Source organism: Myxine glutinosa, chromosome 5 (genome assembly GCF_964187855.1).
Source record: "Myxine glutinosa chromosome 5, kmMyxGlut1.1, whole genome shotgun sequence".
In the NCBI taxonomy this organism is placed as follows: domain Eukaryota; kingdom Metazoa; phylum Chordata; class Myxini; order Myxiniformes; family Myxinidae; genus Myxine; species Myxine glutinosa.
The window spans coordinates 199,273,302-199,291,624 of record NC_136265.1 but is presented as its reverse complement, the minus strand read 5'-3'; the positions used below and the strand labels follow the sequence as shown (position 1 = coordinate 199,291,624).

The 18,323-nt window shown below is 44.9% G+C and overlaps 1 protein-coding gene across 1 annotated transcript in view; it reads right to left on the bottom strand.

Moving 5' to 3' along the window:
• Positions 1–3,078: 3,078 nt before the first annotated feature.
• LOC137428270 (protein kinase C epsilon type-like) overlaps positions 3,079–18,323 on the bottom strand; it is a 391,842-nt gene continuing 376,597 nt past the window's right edge. Inside the window, exons 15-16 of the mRNA XM_078779348.1 lie at positions 5,507–5,653; positions 3,079–3,687 (exon numbers count right to left, since the gene is read on the bottom strand). Of these exons, the coding sequence (XP_078635474.1) occupies positions 3,535–3,687; positions 5,507–5,653 (300 nt within the window). The 3' untranslated portion in view covers positions 3,079–3,534. The remainder of the gene's footprint in view (positions 3,688–5,506; positions 5,654–18,323) is intronic.

Genomic DNA, 18,323 nt, shown 5'->3' with positions numbered 1-18,323 from the left:
GGTGTTCTGTCTGTGCTGAGTGGTTTTGGCTGTGCTGGGTGTTCTGTCTGTGCTGGGTGGTTTTGTTTGTGCTGGGTGGTTTTGTTTGTGCTGGGTGTTCTGTCTGTGCTGGGTGGTTTTGTCTGTGCTGGGTGGTTTTGTATGTGCTGGGTGGTTTTGTATGTGCTGGGTGGTTTTGTATGTGCTGGGTGGTTTTGTTTGTGCCGGGTGGTTTTGTTTGTGCTGCGTGTTCTGTCTGTGCTGAGTGGTTTTGGCTGTGCTGGGTGGTCCTGTCTGTGCTGGGTGGTTTTGTTTGTGCTGGGTGTTCTGTCTGTGCTGGGTGGTTTTGTTTGTGCTGGGTGTTCTGTCTGTGCTGGGTGGTTTTGTTTGTGCTGGGTGTTCTGTCTGTGCTGGGTGGTTTTGTTTGTGCTGGGTGTTCTGTCTGTGCTGAGTGGTTTTGGCTGTGCTGGGTGTTCTGTCTGTGCTGGGTGTTCTGTCTGTGCTGAGTGGTCCTGTCTGTGCTGGGTGGTTTTGTTTGTGCTGGGTGTTCTGTCTGTGCTGAGTGGTTTTGGCTGTGCTGGGTGTTCTGTCTGTGCTGGGTGTTCTGTCTGTGCTGAGTGGTCCTGTCTGTGCTGGGTGGTTTTGTTTGTGCTTGGTGTTCTGTCTGTGCTGAGTGGTTTTGGCTGTGCTGGGTGTTCTGTCTGTGCTGAGTGGTTTTGGCTGTGCTGGGTGTTCTGTCTGTGCTGAGTGGTTTTGGCTGTGCTGGGTGGCCGTTAGCTTCTCACCAGTTAAGAAATTCACAATAAGCAAAAAAAAAAAAATGTCCACTTCCTTTCTTTTTGCTCTGATAGAATACTGCATAAAAAATGGGTTTTAGGTTTTTCTCAAATCCGTGTTCCCTGCAATACATTTTGGGCAAATCCAGAGGAAGATGAAGAATGCATCAACATACGAGAAATGTAAACAAGGTTGACACACTTAATTACTCAAACCCTCAGAAAATTCCAAATATTCAAACGTTTTGGTTGGGAATGGGTCAAATAAATGGAGATAATACAATCGCAAGGACTTTTCTTTTTACAAACTCACTTTACCGATTGTCAAACAGCACACACCTTCACGTCAAAAAATGAACAGTTCAAACTAAAAACCGATGAAATTATCACGAATGGAGCAGCGACCTTTAATAGCACACCTACCACCACACCTTCTCGGATTGCTTTGAGTGTCATAAGGTTTTCACAATGAAATTATCCACAAACATTCGCAAAATTACACAGATTCAAAATATTCACACCTTGCTCGTTCAGCAAATTGCTCATGCTCTTAGAATAAATACTGAAAATTGCACATTTGTAGGTGATGAGGTTTGTGCGTGCACACGCACACGCACACGCACACACACATACACATAGGAATAATGAGAGCGGAAAGGAGAAAAATGTTTGTTTTTGTAAATATAATTTTCAAGTTTAAAAAATAAATTGCCATATTTTAGAATGCCATTCCTGGGTTCAAATAAATAAATAAATAAATGAATGAGTAAAAATTATAAAAAAATGATTCTATTTACTTTTGGCTTGGTTTTAGTCTAGTAGGAAGACTAGGTCCCTCTGCACCCCCCGGAGATATACTTCTAATCAGTGTTTCTAGATTGGAAAAAATGTGTAGAAAATGACTAGCTATGGCCCCAAGCTGAAAAAATGTCCCACATACCATTTTTATGCAAATTACTGCTGCAAATTTTATGCAAAATTATGCAAATTTTATGCAAATTTTTGATGAGGAGTAGAGTTGAGGGGTCTTTGAGGGCTTCATCGAGGTGCTCTCGGTTGCAAGACTGGGTCATTCTGAGAAGCACAGCAGGGTCAGAGATCATGATGTTCTCCTCCTCAGTGAATCTCTCCATCAACAGCCTCTCCATTGCCTCACACACTGTTTTGAGGCAAAAGAGGGACTTTGCGTAGGCCTTTCCACTGAGAACACCTTTGAGAGATCCACTTGTTACTAGTTGTGCCTCAAAGAGAATCTCTGCATATCCAGAACCACGCATCTTGTGTCCAGTGAGCATCCCGATGTAGTTCATGGATGTGTGGAAGGGTCCAATCGTTACTACATGACTAGCAAATTCATTTGGCCAGCGCCAGATGATGGGAAGGGCTTTCATGCAGACACCCAGATCAAATGTATTCAGGACCCATCTCTGACCCACCTCAGCAGTTGCTGCCTCGGAACGCTTCAGTAGCTCACGAACAACTGCGTTGTCTGTGATCGGTTGGTGGATAGGCGTGCAGTAGTCGACTGTTGATTTGCTGGGTGGGGGAGAACCAGTTGCAGAGGTGAAACCCCCTAGCCCAGGCACAGGCTGCAGGCCATTGCCATGCCATGCAGGCACCAGGCACAGACCGATCACAGACAACGCAGTTGTTCGTGAGCTACTGAAGCGTTCCGAGGCAGCAACTGCTGAGGTGGGTCAGAGATGGGTCCTGAATACATTTGATCTGGGTGTCTGCATGAAAGCCCTTCCCATCATCTGGCGCTGGCCAAATGAATTTGCTAGTCATGTAGTAACGATTGGACCCTTCCACACATCCATGAACTACATCGGGATGCTCACTGGACACAAGATGCGTGGTTCTGGATATGCAGAGATTCTCTTTGAGGCACAACTAGTAACAAGTGGATCTCTCAAAGGTGTTTTCAGTGGAAAGGCCTACGCAAAGTCCCTCTTTTGCCTCAAAACAGTGTGTGAGGCAATGGAGAGGCTGTTGATGGAGAGATTCACTGAGGAGGAGAACATCATGATCTCTGACCCTGCTGTGCTTCTCAGAATGACCCAGTCTTGCAACCGAGAGCACCTCGATGAAGCCCTCAAAGACCCCTCAACTCTACTCCTCATCAAAAATTTGCATAAAATTTGCATAATTTTGCATAAAATTTGCAGCAGTAATTTGCATAAAAATGGTATGTGGGACATTTTTTCAGCTTGGGGCCATAGCTAGTCATTTTCTACATATTTTTTCCAATCTAGAAACACTGATTAGAAGTATATCTCCGGGGGGTGCAGGGGGACCTAGTCTTCCTACTAGACTATTTTGCTTTTTTAAATAATCACGTGACATAACATGTTCTTTCGGACCCAACCACCACAAAATCATCTTCGGATGTGCTTCCGGACAAGTCCTGCGACAAAAAATACCATTTTGACCTTGATGGATGGAATCGACAGAAATTATTTAGTTTTTAGCTCTGGCCTACTCCCTCCAAATAAAAACTTCCAAAAGTGATTGTTTGGAATACAAATTATTTCATGAATTGGATAATTCTCCAATAGATTTTTGGATAAAATGTATAAAATTTTATATTATTTATGGAACTGAAAAAATGATGAAATTGTCGCTAAACTGATTGAAACGTGTTGGTTCGACGGATTTTAACAAACTTTGTTAAAAACAAGGAAAAGAACAAGATGGACTTCCTGAAATGGGATGGATGTTTCCTTAAAAACCCAGATGCTCATTGATTTTTTTTTCCTTTCCACTTGAACAAATTCCCTTAGCTCTGCAAATGGTCTCTTTCCGCCGTGTACGTAAAGCCTTTAAAATCACCCTGGTTGATCTGCTTAATAATGGCATCTTCAATCGGTGTCAAAACGGGATCTTCTCTTGTGAAGTCTTGGTCGAAATTGTTCACATCTTTCTTCGTTTTCTGTCGAAACACCAAGAATCACATGATGCAAACCTCAAGCCGGAGTAGTAACCGCTTCGGCTTCGGCCTCGACGCGTGCTGTGATGGGCAGGTGGGTGCGCCTGGTTTCTGTGTGTGGAACATCAACTTTTTAGGGGGCACCGATTGATTGGAGCAGACAACACGGCAGGTCTGCTTAGAAGCCACACGAGGAGGTCCGCAGATGTAATTTGCGATTTTTCTCTGCAACTTCCCAGACCCAAAGCGCAAAAGTCCAGGCCCGCATCGGCATTGCACAGCATTTGCCATCATGTTAACACTATTGGAGGGCAGTTGGGGAGGATTTTGCAATTTCTCTGTAACACCCGCAAGTTACCAAATACTGTTTCGTGACTTTTTCTTTCAAGTCCTGCACATCCTTTGATACCAAATTTATGCAACTTGGACAAAGCGTTATGGGGTCATGTGACAATCTAGTGTCAAAGGCCATCCCCCAAATTTAAATTTCCCATACATATGTGTGTCAATGCATGGAAGTTTGCTGAGTGCTGATAGGGTTAGCTGATAGGGTTAGTTTGCTGATAGGGTTAGGGTTATTAGGGTTAGGGTTAGGGTTAGGGTTAGGGTTAGGGTTAGGGTTGTTAGGGTTAGGGTTAGGGTTAGGGTTGTTAGGGTTAGGGTTAGGGTTAGGGTTATTTTTGCACAGTAATGCGCAGTAATGCAGGAATAGTTATTTTTGCCTTGAAGTCGATTTTTACCTTGGATTGAGTGTCCTGTGTCAGATTATGCTGAAAACACAATAATGTATTCAAAATGTACAGTGAAAGCAAAGGGAGGAGCAAAGTGCCCCTCCCTTTATATAAGGGATCGTTTCTCTGTACGCAGCTTTAACATGGGGACTGAAAATGCGTTTCTCAGCTTCGACTGGACGAAATCGGCTGCAAATTTCAGAAGTAAATACTTTATGCATGGAGGTAATATGTTCCAAATTTCAGCAATGTCTGTTCATGCATTCTTGAGTTTTATTTAGAAAATCCTCGAATTCTCATTGGTGTCTGTCCATACAGAGTTCTGTTTGTGCATACAGATTGATTTGGCGCCAATTTGATTCATACAGCTGCATGAAGAAGTAAATGTATTTTATTTGCCAGACATAGGGCGCCCCTTTATATTAATTTTTCTAGAGCATTCCTTGGTTCCTCCTCAGAACACAAGGGTAGTCCAGAATGCATACGAGATTTTTTTGAATGGCACTTATTTTGTATTGTTTGGTATTTTATACAAGCTCTGGAATGTCCCTTCTTTTCTCTACTTTGCCACATGGCGCATACCCTTATATAAAGGGGCCTTTTCTATGCCCCTGGCATTTTACCCAAGAATAAATAGGTAATTATAGAAACAATAAAATAAATTAGAAATTGGAATTATAAAAAAATTAAATAAATGAACAGGATTATAATTACTTAATTGACATATGTGGGAAATTGACATATGTGGGAAATTGACATATGTGGGAAATTGACATATGTGGGTTAGATTCCTGGTCTGGGTGTGTAATTTTCCTACATATGTCAATTAATTAATTACACAAAACAAAAGAAAACTAAAAATTCATCTCGGAGACCTTGGGGGCCTCAAAATAACCCACGCCCGAAGTCTAAACATATTTCGATAAAATGCCAGCCTCAATAGGGTTGAATTGCACTTGGGTTTCGGACACGACACCCGAAGATAAAACCAGGTGGTAAACGATACGCAAGATGTACTATGAACTGCAAGTGACCTCCAAAAAAGGAAAAGGAAAATTAGCGCATGGCAGCGTACAGCGAGTGCTTCTTACTATGCGAGGCTTGAATGGTGGCTTGATCTTCCGCTGCTCCAGTAGTTCCCAGTCCATGTCATGGAAGAATGGGTGCTTACAAATCGCATCTTCTCCTCCGTGTTCCACTATGCAGCCGAGACGTTTCACTGGATTCTTCGTCATAAACTGGGGAAGCCAAAGTGAAAAAGAAGTTGTGGTGACATGTCAATTCTCACATTTTATCATTTGTCACTGACTCACTTGCTGCAGGAAAATAATTGCTCCCATTGTCAGTGAAAACAATTATTGTTCAGTGTTGAGCTGGGGAGATGATGGGGGGGGGGGGGGGGGGCGGGGGTCAAGAGGTATATAGCATCATGAAGTCCCCATTATGTTGCCTGGGCTTAGATTCGAGATTATATATCTGCCCGACAGCAATTATCCAAGGTATTTCAGTAATGAGGTCTGGTGTTCCTATTTGTCTTCATCCCCATGTCCCTTTCACATTTGAAAGTGGCAATGTGCCATTTCTGCAATCGCACACACGTACGCACACCCTGAGATCATTTGGAATTAACTATTTACATCCAGTCTTTTTGGCATGGGGGAAGGAACAGAGGCAATTGAGCTCCCACAGTGAATTCAGAACGCCAGTAAAAAGGCACATAAGGTGAAGTTTGATGTAAAAAAATAAATAAATAAAAAAGGGAGGGGGGCTCTCATAGTGTATGCTTCCAATCTCATAGTGTATGCTAACCAGGAATCAAAGGATGAAAAGTTATGTGGGAACAAAAGGGACAATGATTGATGTAAGAGATGTCCTTAAGAATTAGAGGATGCAGAAGGGCTGTGGCAGAGACCATGGGAGTTTGACGTCATGATAAAAGCTTCCAAAGGAGAGGAGCTATCAATCAGGAAGCATCCAAGAGGAGTATTAAGACTAAATAATGGAAGTGCGCTCAGGGTTGGTTGGCCAGACGGATGCCAGCCAGACAAAGTCTCCCATTGGTTTAGATACTTGGGAAGTTCTGTCAATGGAAACCAATCGATAAAATGGAGGCATGCTGAAGCACTTGAGTCAATTAGAGATGGACAGCTAGAGTGGAACAAACAACCAGCTGTAGATTGCTCTGATGATAGGTGGGACCCGTGCTGAACGGATCACGATGAGAGGGAACGTTTACCGACCCGGTTCGAGGTTGAATGTTCACGGTACATGATGCGCCGAGCACGCACCGTTACCTGACTGCACGTTTGTGTTGCATTGCACTGGCCGCACCTGTGGTTATCTTCACTCTTTTTTTTCCGGTAAAATCCAAACTCTTTTTGCTCAAAATCCCTTGACGTGGTGGACGTTTGACTTGTGGTGCTGCGAAATAAACGTGCAATCTGTACTAATCTTCTCGTTTCCCTCCTTCGGCTCCTGGTAGTTTTGTTCACTGATCAGTACGTTCCATGTTTTATGTGTTTTTTTCATGTTTTTGTGTATTTTAGTCATGAGTCGGATGTTGCGCCATGCCGCATACTAAACAATGCCTCTTAGATCTCCCATTTGAATAATCCATTCATTACTTCCATCACTGAAGGTGGACGAACGTCATGTTTCCACCTTATGTTATGTTTCACCTCTCTATGTTTCATAGCCTGGTGCTGCCTCAGCGGTTAGGGTGCGGGCTTGGAATCCTAGGATCCTGGGTTCCTTAGTGGTTAGGGTGCGGACTTGGGATCCTAGGATCCTGGGTTCCTTAGCGGTTAGGGTGCCGGCTTGGGATCCTAGGATCCTGGGTTCCTTAGCGGTTAGGGTGCAGCTTGGGATCCTAGGGTCCTGGGTTCCTTAGCAGTTAGGGTGCAGCTTGGGATCCTAGAATCCTGGGTTCCTTAGCGGTTAGGTTGCAGCTTGGGATCCTAGGATCCTGGGTTCCTTAGCGGATAGGGTGCAGCTTGGGATCCTAGGATCCTGGGTTCCTTAGTGGTTAGGGTGCAGCTTGGGATCCTAGGATCCTGGGTTCCTTAATGGTTAGGGTGCCGGCTTGGGATCCTAGGATCCTGGGTTCCTTAGCGGTTAGGGTGCAGCTTGGGATCCTAGGATCCTGGGTTCCTTAGCGGTTAGGGTGCCGGCTTGGGATCCTAGGATCCTGGGTTCCTTAGCGGTTAGGGTGCCAGCTTGGGGTCCTAGGATCCTGGGTTCCTTAGCGGTTAGGGTGCCGGCTTGGGATCCTAGGATCCTTAGCGGTTAGGGTGCAGCTTGGGATCCTAGGATCCTGGGTTCCTTAGCAGTTAGGGTGCCGGCTTGGGATCCTAGGTTCCTTAGCGGTTAGGGTGCAGCTTGGGATCCTAGGATCCTGGGTTCCTTAGCGGTTAGGGTGCCGGCTTGGGATCCTAGGATCCTGGGTTCCTTAGTGGTTAGGGTGCGGACTTGGGATCCTAGGATCCTGGGTTCCTTAGCGGTTAGGGTGCCGGCTTTGGATCCTAGGATCCTGGGTTCCTTAGCGGTTAGGGTGCAGCTTGGGATCCTAGGGTCCTGGCTTCCTTAGCAGTTAGGGTGCAGCTTGGGATCCTAGAATCCTGGGTTCCTTAGTGGTTAGGTTGCAGCTTGGGATCCTAGGATCCTGGGTTCCTTAGCGGATAGGGTGCAGCTTGGGATCCTAGGATCCTGGGTTCCTTAGTGGTTAGGGTGCAGCTTGGGATCCTAGGATCCTGGGTTCCTTAACGGTTAGGGTGCCGGCTTGGGATCCTAGGATCCTGGGTTCCTTAGCGGTTAGGGTGCAGCTTGGGATCCTAGGATCCTGGGTTCCTTAGCGGTTAGGGTGCCGGCTTGGGATCCTAGGATCCTGGGTTCCTTAGCGGTTAGGGTGCCAGCTTGGGATCCTAGGATCCTGGGTTCCTTAGCGGTTAGGGTGCCGGCTTGGGATCCTAGGATCCTTAACGGTTAGGGTGCAGCTTGGGATCCTAGGATCCTGGGTTCCTTAGCAGTTAGGGTGATGGCTTGGGATCCTAGGTTCCTTAGCGGTTAGGGTGCAGCTTGGGATCCTAGGATCCTGGGTTCCTTAGCGGTTAGGGTGCCGGCTTGGGATCCTAGGATCCTGGGTTCGAATCCCGGTCGATCGCTAAATTAACGCCAGGGGGGTTGACTCAGCCTGTCATCCTTCCGATGTCGGCAAATTGAGTACTAGTTCACTGGTAATTCCCTGTGTGTCGCAAGAGGAGACTAACAGGGCTGGCGGCAGGAAGAGCATCCGGCCGGAAAACATTGCTTCAAAAAGGGGACCATGGTGCCCGAAAAAAGGCCAACCCCTGCTCTGCGGGGAAAATGGCCTCTAAAGGTGGTTCTTCTTCTTCTCTATCTGCTTGTCTGTGTGCAGGATATCTCAAAAAGTTGTGGATGGATTCGGATGAAATTTGGTGGAGAGGTTGGGTGTGTGACAAGGACGAAATGATTTCATGTTGGTAAAGATCCAGATGCTAGAATTTTAAAGTGATTCTTTACAATGGAGAGATAGGGCCAAAACCTATATACAGAACAGTATGATATTTAAAAAAAGTTGTGGATGGATTATGGTAAAACAGGGTGTATGAGTTGGTTAGGAGACAAGAACAAGCCAATTCGATTTGGGTTCAGTTGTGGATCCATCTTCGGCCTATCAGTGGGATACAAAACGTAAAGTGTTCGGTGTGGCGGAGGTATGCTCTCAACCGAGAGCCGTTCGAGTTCAATCTGGACTCACTGATTGGTGGTGTTAAGAATGGTGCAGAGGTAGCGCGTTCACCTTCCTGTTGTCCAGCATTAATTCCGCTCTTGGCCCGGTTATAAAATGTCAGACTCGTGCTTCATTGGTTGGTTATTGCATCGCAAAGTGGACCAACTCAGTTGGACGTTAAGCCAGGAACCTGTCTGTGAGCATTAGTTGGCAAATGGTGAAGATTGGCCAAAGAACACATGAGTTATCACCATGCAGCATCTTGGCCAAATTCCAAAGATTCCTGTCCTGACACACAGGAGCCCTGCGTCAGGAGAACAGCTGTGCTCCTTAGCAATAATGCTAACAGAAGCCATGTGTTGCAAACGGAAGAAGAATAATAATATTGGCATTTTATGGTGTAGTAAATGAGAGAAAATTGACTTAGCCTTCTGCATTAACAGTCTGCTTCCAGACTTATTTGATTTTTGGCCTGTTGTGCAATATTGTAATCCGAAGGCATTATTGCTCGACAGGGTGGTCCATATATTTTGTTTCCCCTTGTAAACAAATAACACGGATTTGAAAGAAGCCATTTCTCAAGCCTACTGCGGTGTTAACCATGTATTGGTAAAAACGTTATCACAACGGACATGGCGGTGGATAACTCTGCAGTAAAACGATCGCCGCCATCCATTCAAGTGGACTTTTGGAAATATTTGTCAGATTCATGTTTTTGATTTTTTGTATATCGTCAATTGTTATGCTCATGAGATAGTTCATGTCGGGTAAGTTCCTAAATAATTAAATTGAGTTGGGTATATATATACACAAAGAATTAAGTTAAGCACCCCCCCCGTTTTTTTACAACCTCGCACATTACAAGTTTGTTGTCGTCAAAACAGTGTAATATACCCATGATATTGCTATATTTTCTGGAGAAGTGATATTATGGTCACATAAAAACATAACAATCATGCCGTTTTCAATATTTTATTCTGAATAATTTAAGGTGAAATTTTTTGGGAATTTTAGGCATATTTTCACCTCAATTTAAGTATGGAGCTATAGGTCCATCACGGACAGTGTGGATGACGTTTATGTTTTCTAACGTACAGTCATTGTTCTGAGAAGACCTCTAGCGATCTTTGCGTCAATAACGTGTGTAGGACCCACGTGATCGGATCACTGACTCAACCCTACGTCTCATAGACCCTGTAAGCCGTCGTATGCGTTGCTGTGGCAGGTTGTTCCATTTCCGATGTAATGCACGTTCCAATTCATCCAGATTGGCTATTGGAGGGACCATCTTCGCAATTTGTCGTCCCAACATGTCCCAAACGTGCTCGAGGGGGTTCAGGTCAGGACTGTACGCAGGCCAGGGGATGGTTGTCACAGCACCTTGCTCCATCCGATCACGTGGGTCCTACACACGTTATTGACGCAAAGGTCGCTAGAGGTCTTCTCAGAACAATGACTGTACGTTAGAAAACATAAACGTCATCCACACTGTCCGTGATGGACCTATAGCTCCATACTTAAATGGAGGTGAAAATATGCCTAAAATTCCCAAAAAATTTCACCTTAAATTATTCAGAATAAAATATTGAAAACGGCATGATTGTTATGTTTTTATGTGACCATAATATCACTTCTCCAGAAAATATAGCAATATCATGGGTATATTACACTGTTTTGACGACAACAAACTTGTAATGTGCGAGGTTGTAAAAAAACGGGGGGGTGCTTAACTTAATTCTTTGTGTATATATGGAGATGGGATAAACTTCCAGAAGGACAACCATCACTACACCATTCCACCGATCTGGGCTTTATGGCAGAGTGGCCAGACGGAAGCCTCTCCTCAGTGAAAGACACATGAAAGCCCGCTTGGAGTTTGCAAAAAAAGCACCTAACGGTGAGAAACAAGATTCTGTGGTCTGACGAAACCAGGATTGAACTGTTTGGCTTCCGTCTGGCCACTCTGCCATAAAGCCCAGATCGGTGGAGTGTTGCAGTGATGGTTGTCCTTCTGGAAGTTTCTCCCATCTCCACACATGATCTCTGGAGCTCAGCCAGAGTGAGCATCGCGTTCTTGGTCACCTCTCTTACCAAGGCCCTTGTCCCCCGATTGCTCAGTTTGGCCGGGCGGCCAGCTCTAGGAAGAGTCCTGGTTTTTTTTTTATACAAGATCGAGGCTCGTGAAAGAGCGAACATTAATCACACAGAAAGACAAACCGACACATAAAACATATAACATCGGGAGCGGTAGACAAGATGGGGAGAGAGGGGGAAGGACACAAACACAATATTTGAGAGCAGGGACCGAGAGACATGGAGACATCGAGAGATCTGAGAGAGGGCGAGGGCTTTGGGGGGAGGGGGGCATGGGAAGGGGGCGGTGGGAGAGGTATAAAACATATGGACACTGCCAGGACTTCCAGGAAAGAAGTTGGAATTTCAAACAAGGTGGATCTGGGGTGAATTAGCGGGGGTAGAAAAGATCAAGGTTTTGGATGGGGGAAGATAAGAGATGGTGGTGAACAGCTGTTTTAAAGACCTGGAGGGAGGAGTGGGATTGAAGGGAGTGAGGGAGTTTGTTCCAGAGGCGGGAGAAAAGAGGAATGAAAGAGTGAAGGTGAGCAGAGAGCCGAGATTTCGGCAGTTTAACCATCAGAGGGTTGCTGGCAGATCTTGTGCGACCTGTAGGAATATTTGGGGGACAGAGCACAGAGAGAGCTGGGGGTGCAAGGCCGGAGAGGAGTCGGTAGAAGACAGAAAGACCACCTACCTGCCTGCGGTGAGTGAGTGAAAGGCCCTCAGAGATAGCTTCATTGCGGGAGATTCCAATAATTTTGAAAGCTTTGGTTTCAACAGCGTGAAGCCGAGCCAGGTGTGAGGCAGGAGCACCGGCCCATAGGGGAGAACAGTATTCCATTGAGCTGCGGATGAAAGCCTTGTATGTGGTGAGGAGCTCAGGTGTGCCGAGGAAGGACTTCGCACGACGGAGGATGCCCAGTCGGCGACTGGCTTTGGAGGCCAGCTTGGAAATGTGGTTTTCCCAAGAAAGATCATGGCAGATTGTGAGACCCAAAAGCTTGAGCGACAGAACTTCTTGGAGAGGATTGTTGAGAAAGTAGATGGGAGGGTTGTCCAGTCGATCTTTTCGGAGAGACATAGTAAGAGTGTGAGATTTGTCAGGATTGAAAGACATGTTCCACTTGTTTGACCAGTCTGTGATTTTGTCCAAGTCTTCAGAGAGTGAGGAGGCTGCAGACTGCCGATCTGAGGGAAGAGGAATGGAGCGGCAGAGAGTGGAGTCATCAGCAAAGAGATAGAGAGGATTTTCAAGAGAGTCAGAGAGATCATTGATGAAGACCAGAAAAAGCACGGGGCCCAGAACACTGCCTTGGGGAACTCCAGCCTGAACAGGAAGAGGAGATGAGAGAAACCCATTCAGGGCCACACGTTGACGACGACGAGAGAGGAAGTCCGCCAGCCATGCGTGGAGATTTCCATGGATACCAAAGGAGGAGAGTTTGGTGAGCAGAGCGGGGTGCCAGACCGTGTCGAAGGCACGTGATATGTCGAGGGAGACAGCTCTAATTTCCTGTTTGGCATTGAGGACCTCCATCCATTGTTGAGACAGCAGAAGCAGCATGTCCAGAGTAGAGTGACCTGGTCTGAAACCAAATTGATGATCAGAGATCAAGCCATTGGAAAAGAGGAAAGATTTCATATCCGAAGCAATGATGGATTCCATGACTTTGCTGATAAATTGGGAGAAGGCTGATTGGTCTGTAGGTGCTAGGATCTGTTTTTGCACCTTTTTTGTGCAAAGCGGTGATGTTGGCTGATTTCCAAGCAGATGGCATTTGACCTTGAGCAAAAGAGAGGGTGAAGAGAACAGAGAGAGGGTGAGATAGAGCGGCAGAGCAGGATTTTAGGACCCGTGGGCTGATGCCGTCGGGTCCAGTTGCAGAATCAGAGTCGAGGGTTGACAGAAACTTTTCCACCTTGTCAGGAGGAAAGGACACGGAGTCCAGGAGCAGCAGGGTACGACTGGGTATGGTGGGTACAGAGAGGGATGGGTTTGGGACACAAGATTTAGAGGCAAACACAGTGTTGAGGCATTCAGCTTTTTCACGTGCGGAGTCAGCTGTGTAGCCATTTGAGGTAAGGGAGGGGATGGAGGGGGAATAAACACCAGAAACGGATTTGACCAGACGCCACCAGGATTTGGAAGAGGGAGACAGATAAGAGAGTTCGGTCTTGAGAATGGAGAGATATTGTTTCCTGGCTCTCCTGAGGGCGGACACACACTTGTTTCGGGCTTTGTGAAAGGAAATGAGATTTCCTTCCGTTGGATTTGCTTTCCAGGAGACGAAGGCAAGTTGTTTCTTGGCAACAGCCTCACCACAAGATTCTGTGTACCATGGACGGGAGGAAGGGTATGACAACTGAAGACGAGATGGGATAAATCTGTGCATGAGAGAGAGCAATTTACTTTGGAAGAATTCCCAGGATGAGTTGATGTCAGAGGTGGTAGAGATGGGAAACCAGTCCAGATGATTGATGGCTGCTTGAAGACCGTGCCAGTTGGCCTGAGTGAAATGCCAGACTCGTCGACGCTGAGCAGGCTCCCTGAGGATGGTCAGAGAGATGTCCACTTTAACAAGGACATGATCAGATGATCCGATTGGAGCAGAAGAAGAGCAGCAGACATTTTCAGGGAAGTTAGTCATAACCAAGTCCAGAAGAGAAGATGTTCCGTTGACTGAGATCCGGGTCGGGAAATTGACAGACTGTGTCAGTCCCAGTGAGTCGCAGAAGTCCTTTGCTGAGGAGCCATGGCTGGTGAGAGAGGTACCCACACCCAGCCAACTGGCATGATGACAGTTGAAATCACCACATATGAGGAAGAGAGAGTTGGGATGAGTAGATAGAAGTTGGTCCATATTATCAGACAGCGAGATGTAGATGGAGTCATCACTGTTTGGTGGACGGTACAACACACATATGAACAAGAGGTGGGAGCGAAGGGGAAGCCGGTTGTTCCAAACTGGTTGTTTGGTTGTTCCAAACTTCTTCCATTTAAGAATTATGGAGGCCACTGTGCTCTTGGGAACCTTCAATGTAGCAGAAAATTTTTTGTAGGCTTCCCCAGATCTGTGACTCGACACAATCCTGTCTCTGAGCTCTGCAGGCAGTTCCTTCGACCTCATGGCTTGGTTTTTGCTCTGATATGCATTGTCAGCTGTGATACCTTATATAGACAGGTGTGTGCCTTTCCAAATCATGTCCAATCAATTGAATTTACCACAGGTGGACTCCAATCAAGGTGTAGAAACATCTCAAGGATGATCAAGAGAAATGGGAGGCACCTGAGCTAAATTTCAAGTGTCACAGAAAAGGGTCTGAATACTTATGTCAATGTGATATTTCAGTTTTTTCTTTTTAATAAATTTGCAAAACTTTCTAAAATCCTGTTTTCTCTTTGTCATTATGGGGTATTGAGTGTAGATTGATGAGGGGAAAAATGAATTTAAACGATTTCAGCATAAGGCTGCAACATAACAAAATGTGAAAAAAGTGAATGGGTCTGAATACTTTCTGAATGCACTGTGTATATGTATATATATACATATACATATATATACATGGAGGTCACACTGTACATATTACGAATACGCATTTGATCACAAAGTCGGAAGGGACGTTTTTGGTATTATTGCAGCCGACTGCAACCCCACCTCCCAGCATGTGCGCAGCAAGGCAGAGACAATGTGCTCGTTTTTTTTTGTATGTCTGAAAATCAAGAAACTGACCTCAAACATGGAAAAGATCAATGTGGACTGTTGGGGTAATTTTTGCGACAGCTTTACACATCAATCTTGCTGTTGGTTTACTAAATTCTAAATCACTTGATCTTGATCACATGACCCAGCTTGTGTGAGGTCCCCAACTGCATTGGGATAAAAACTACGCAGGGGTTCTGGCACATGTTGTGCATTGAAAACGTTGAAATCTTGTAAATATTTTCAACTGTTTGTTTGGGTGTTTGTATGTTACTCTTTCAAGGCAGAACCATAGCACGTAGAGGTCCCAACTTTTGTGTTGGTTCTTCAGAATCTGGGCAAGGTTTTAAGCTACCACACATTGGCCTTCATGTTTTGAGACCACCAAAAGCCACTATAAAGTGTATATTAGGATATGGGGTCAGGCAGTGCTGTTCCCGGCCCACAAGTAAAAGGTAACCGCTAAGAGACCAATAACTCCATAGCTTTTAAATGTCTAACACGTCCCAAAACCACCACCAAGGACCAGCCACCAATGGTGCCACCTCGCCCCCACACCCCTCCCCCTTCGTTGCAGGCAGGGTTGGGTGACCCCTCCAATATATATATACACAAAATATTATATATATATATATATATATATATATATATACCTATATATACATATATATATATATACCTATATATACATATATATATATATACCTATATATACATATATATATATATATATATATATATATATATATATATATATATATATATATATATATATATATATATATATACTAGCGGGGTCACCCGTGGGAATCCCACGGGCATGGATGTGTGTGACATTTCGACATATTGAGTTATATGCTGCACATTCATTTTTACAAAATGGTTACTGGCAAGTCATCAGATCCAGAAATGGTGTGAATTTAGTTATTTCACATAATATGTGACCCCTCACTCCTCTCCACCTGACACTCTCCTGTCTCCACCTGACACTCTCCTGTCTCCACCTGACACTCTCCTCTCTCCACCTAGCACTCCTCTCCTCTCCAAACCCTCACATCCCTCTCCTTTCCAATCCCTCACCTCTCCAATCCCTCACACTCCTCTCCTCTCCAATCCTTCACACGCCTCTCCAATCGCGCCTCACACTCCTCTCCAATCGCGCCTCACACTCCTCTCCAATCGCGCCTCACACTCCTCTCCAATCGTGCCTCACACTCCTCTCCAATCGTGCCTCACACTCCCCTCCAATCACTCCTCTCCAATCGTGCCTCACACTCCTCTCCAATCACGCCTCACACTCCTCTCCAATCGTGCCTCACACTCCTCTCCAATCGCGCCTCACACTCCTCTCCAATCGCGCCTCACTCGCCTCTCCAATCGGCTTTCCCCGTCTCGTTTCTCTCCTTTTTCTCCCGTCTCGTTCTTTTTCTTGCTCCAAATCGGCCCATCGGAATCGGAAATCGGCCCGTCTCGCCCGTCGGCCCGTCGGAATCGGAAATCGGCCCGTCTTGCTTTTGTGCTTGTGCGTAAATAAATTGTGTTCATGACACCATTTCTGGTGTTGGGCTAGCGGCTAGGGTGCCGGCTTAGGATCCTGGGTTCGAATCTCGGTCGATCGCCGAATTAATGCCAGGGGGGTTGACTCAGCCTGTCATCCTTCCGAGGTCGGCTAATTGAGTACCAGTTCACTGGTAATTCCCTGTTTGTCGTTGAAGGCGGCAAAAAGGGTTGGCGTCAGGAAGGGCATCCGGCCGTAAAACATTGCTTCAAAAAGGGGACAAAAAAACAACAACTACCACGGTCCCCGAAAAGGCCAACCCCCGCTTTGCGGGGAAAAATGGCCTCTAAACGGTGGTTTTTACACCATTTCTGGATCTGATGACTTGCCAGTAACCATTTTGTAAAAATGAATGTGCAGCATCTAACTCAATATGTCGAAATGTCACACACATCCATGCCCGTGGGATTCCCACGGGTGACCCCGCAAGTTTGCATTGACGTTCGTCGATGGACTCGTTCGCCCGTCTCATTCGTTTTCTTGCTGCATCCTGTTCAAGTCTGCGTTCTTCATCGATCGTCTCATTCATTTTGGAAATAGAAGTTTCCACGCAGCGCATGAATTGTCACGATCCTCAAGAGGAATTTGTCTCGTAATCATCAAATGATAAATGGCAAGTAAATTATATTGTGGAAAATTAAAGATTTCAAATAAACCTATTTAAAGTGTATTCGCACATAACTAATTTAAAAAAACGAAGAAATATCTCTCGGTAATTTCCTGAAACATATTTTACTTCCGGCTAATAATGTTGAATTAAATAAAAACGAAGAAATATATGTCGGCATCATTGTTGACGTTTTTGTGACGACTGTCATCAAACGAAAAAGTAATATATCTTAACGGAAAAGCAAAAGCGAATTTTTAATATATATCGACACGTTGCCGTCGGTGTCATGTTGGGCGGTGTATGATACACCATGACGCGATTTTTAAAAATATATCTCTGCATTTTCCCGCGTGTGTGGAATGTTCTCAATTATTGCTGACACCGAGTCCAAAACCATCGATAAAAATGAAATCATATGGTGAGTTAGATTGGAGATAAAGGCGTGAGAGAGACTCAATGGCCTTGAAGTTGAAGTTACAGGCGTTTGAGAATTCATTTCGTTCTATAAACGGCAACTTTCATTGGATTTCCTTCCCGTTTTTTTTCAACCGAGTCGAAAACTATGTTAGCGACTGTGAAAAATGAAATGATATATCGAATTTTTAATATGTATCGACACGTTGCCGTCGGTGTCATGTTAGGCGGTGTATGATACACCATGACGCGATTTTAAAAAATATATCTGCATTTTCCCGCGTGTGTGGAATGTTCTCAATTATTGCTGACACCGACTCTAAAACCATCGATAAAAATGAAATCATATGGTGAGTTAGATTGGAGATAAAGGCGTGAGAGAGACTCAATGGCCTTGAAGTTACAGGCATTTGAGAATTCATTTCGTTCTATAAACGGCAACTTTCATCGGATTTTCTTCTCGTTTTTTTTCAACCGAGTCTAAAACTATGTTAGCGACTGTGAAAAATGAAATGATATATCGAATTTAAAATAGATATCGACACATTGCCGTCGGTGTCATGTTGGGCGGTGTATGATACACCATGACGCGATTTTAAAAAATATATCTCTGCATTTTCCCGCGTGTGTGGAATGTTTGTGGAAAATTAAAGATTTCAAATAAACCTATTTAAAGTGTATGCGCACATAACTAATAAAAAAAACGAAGAAATATCTCTCGGTAATTTCCTGAAACATATTTTACTTCCGGCTAATATGTTGAATGAAATAAAAACGAAGAAATATATGTCGGCATCAT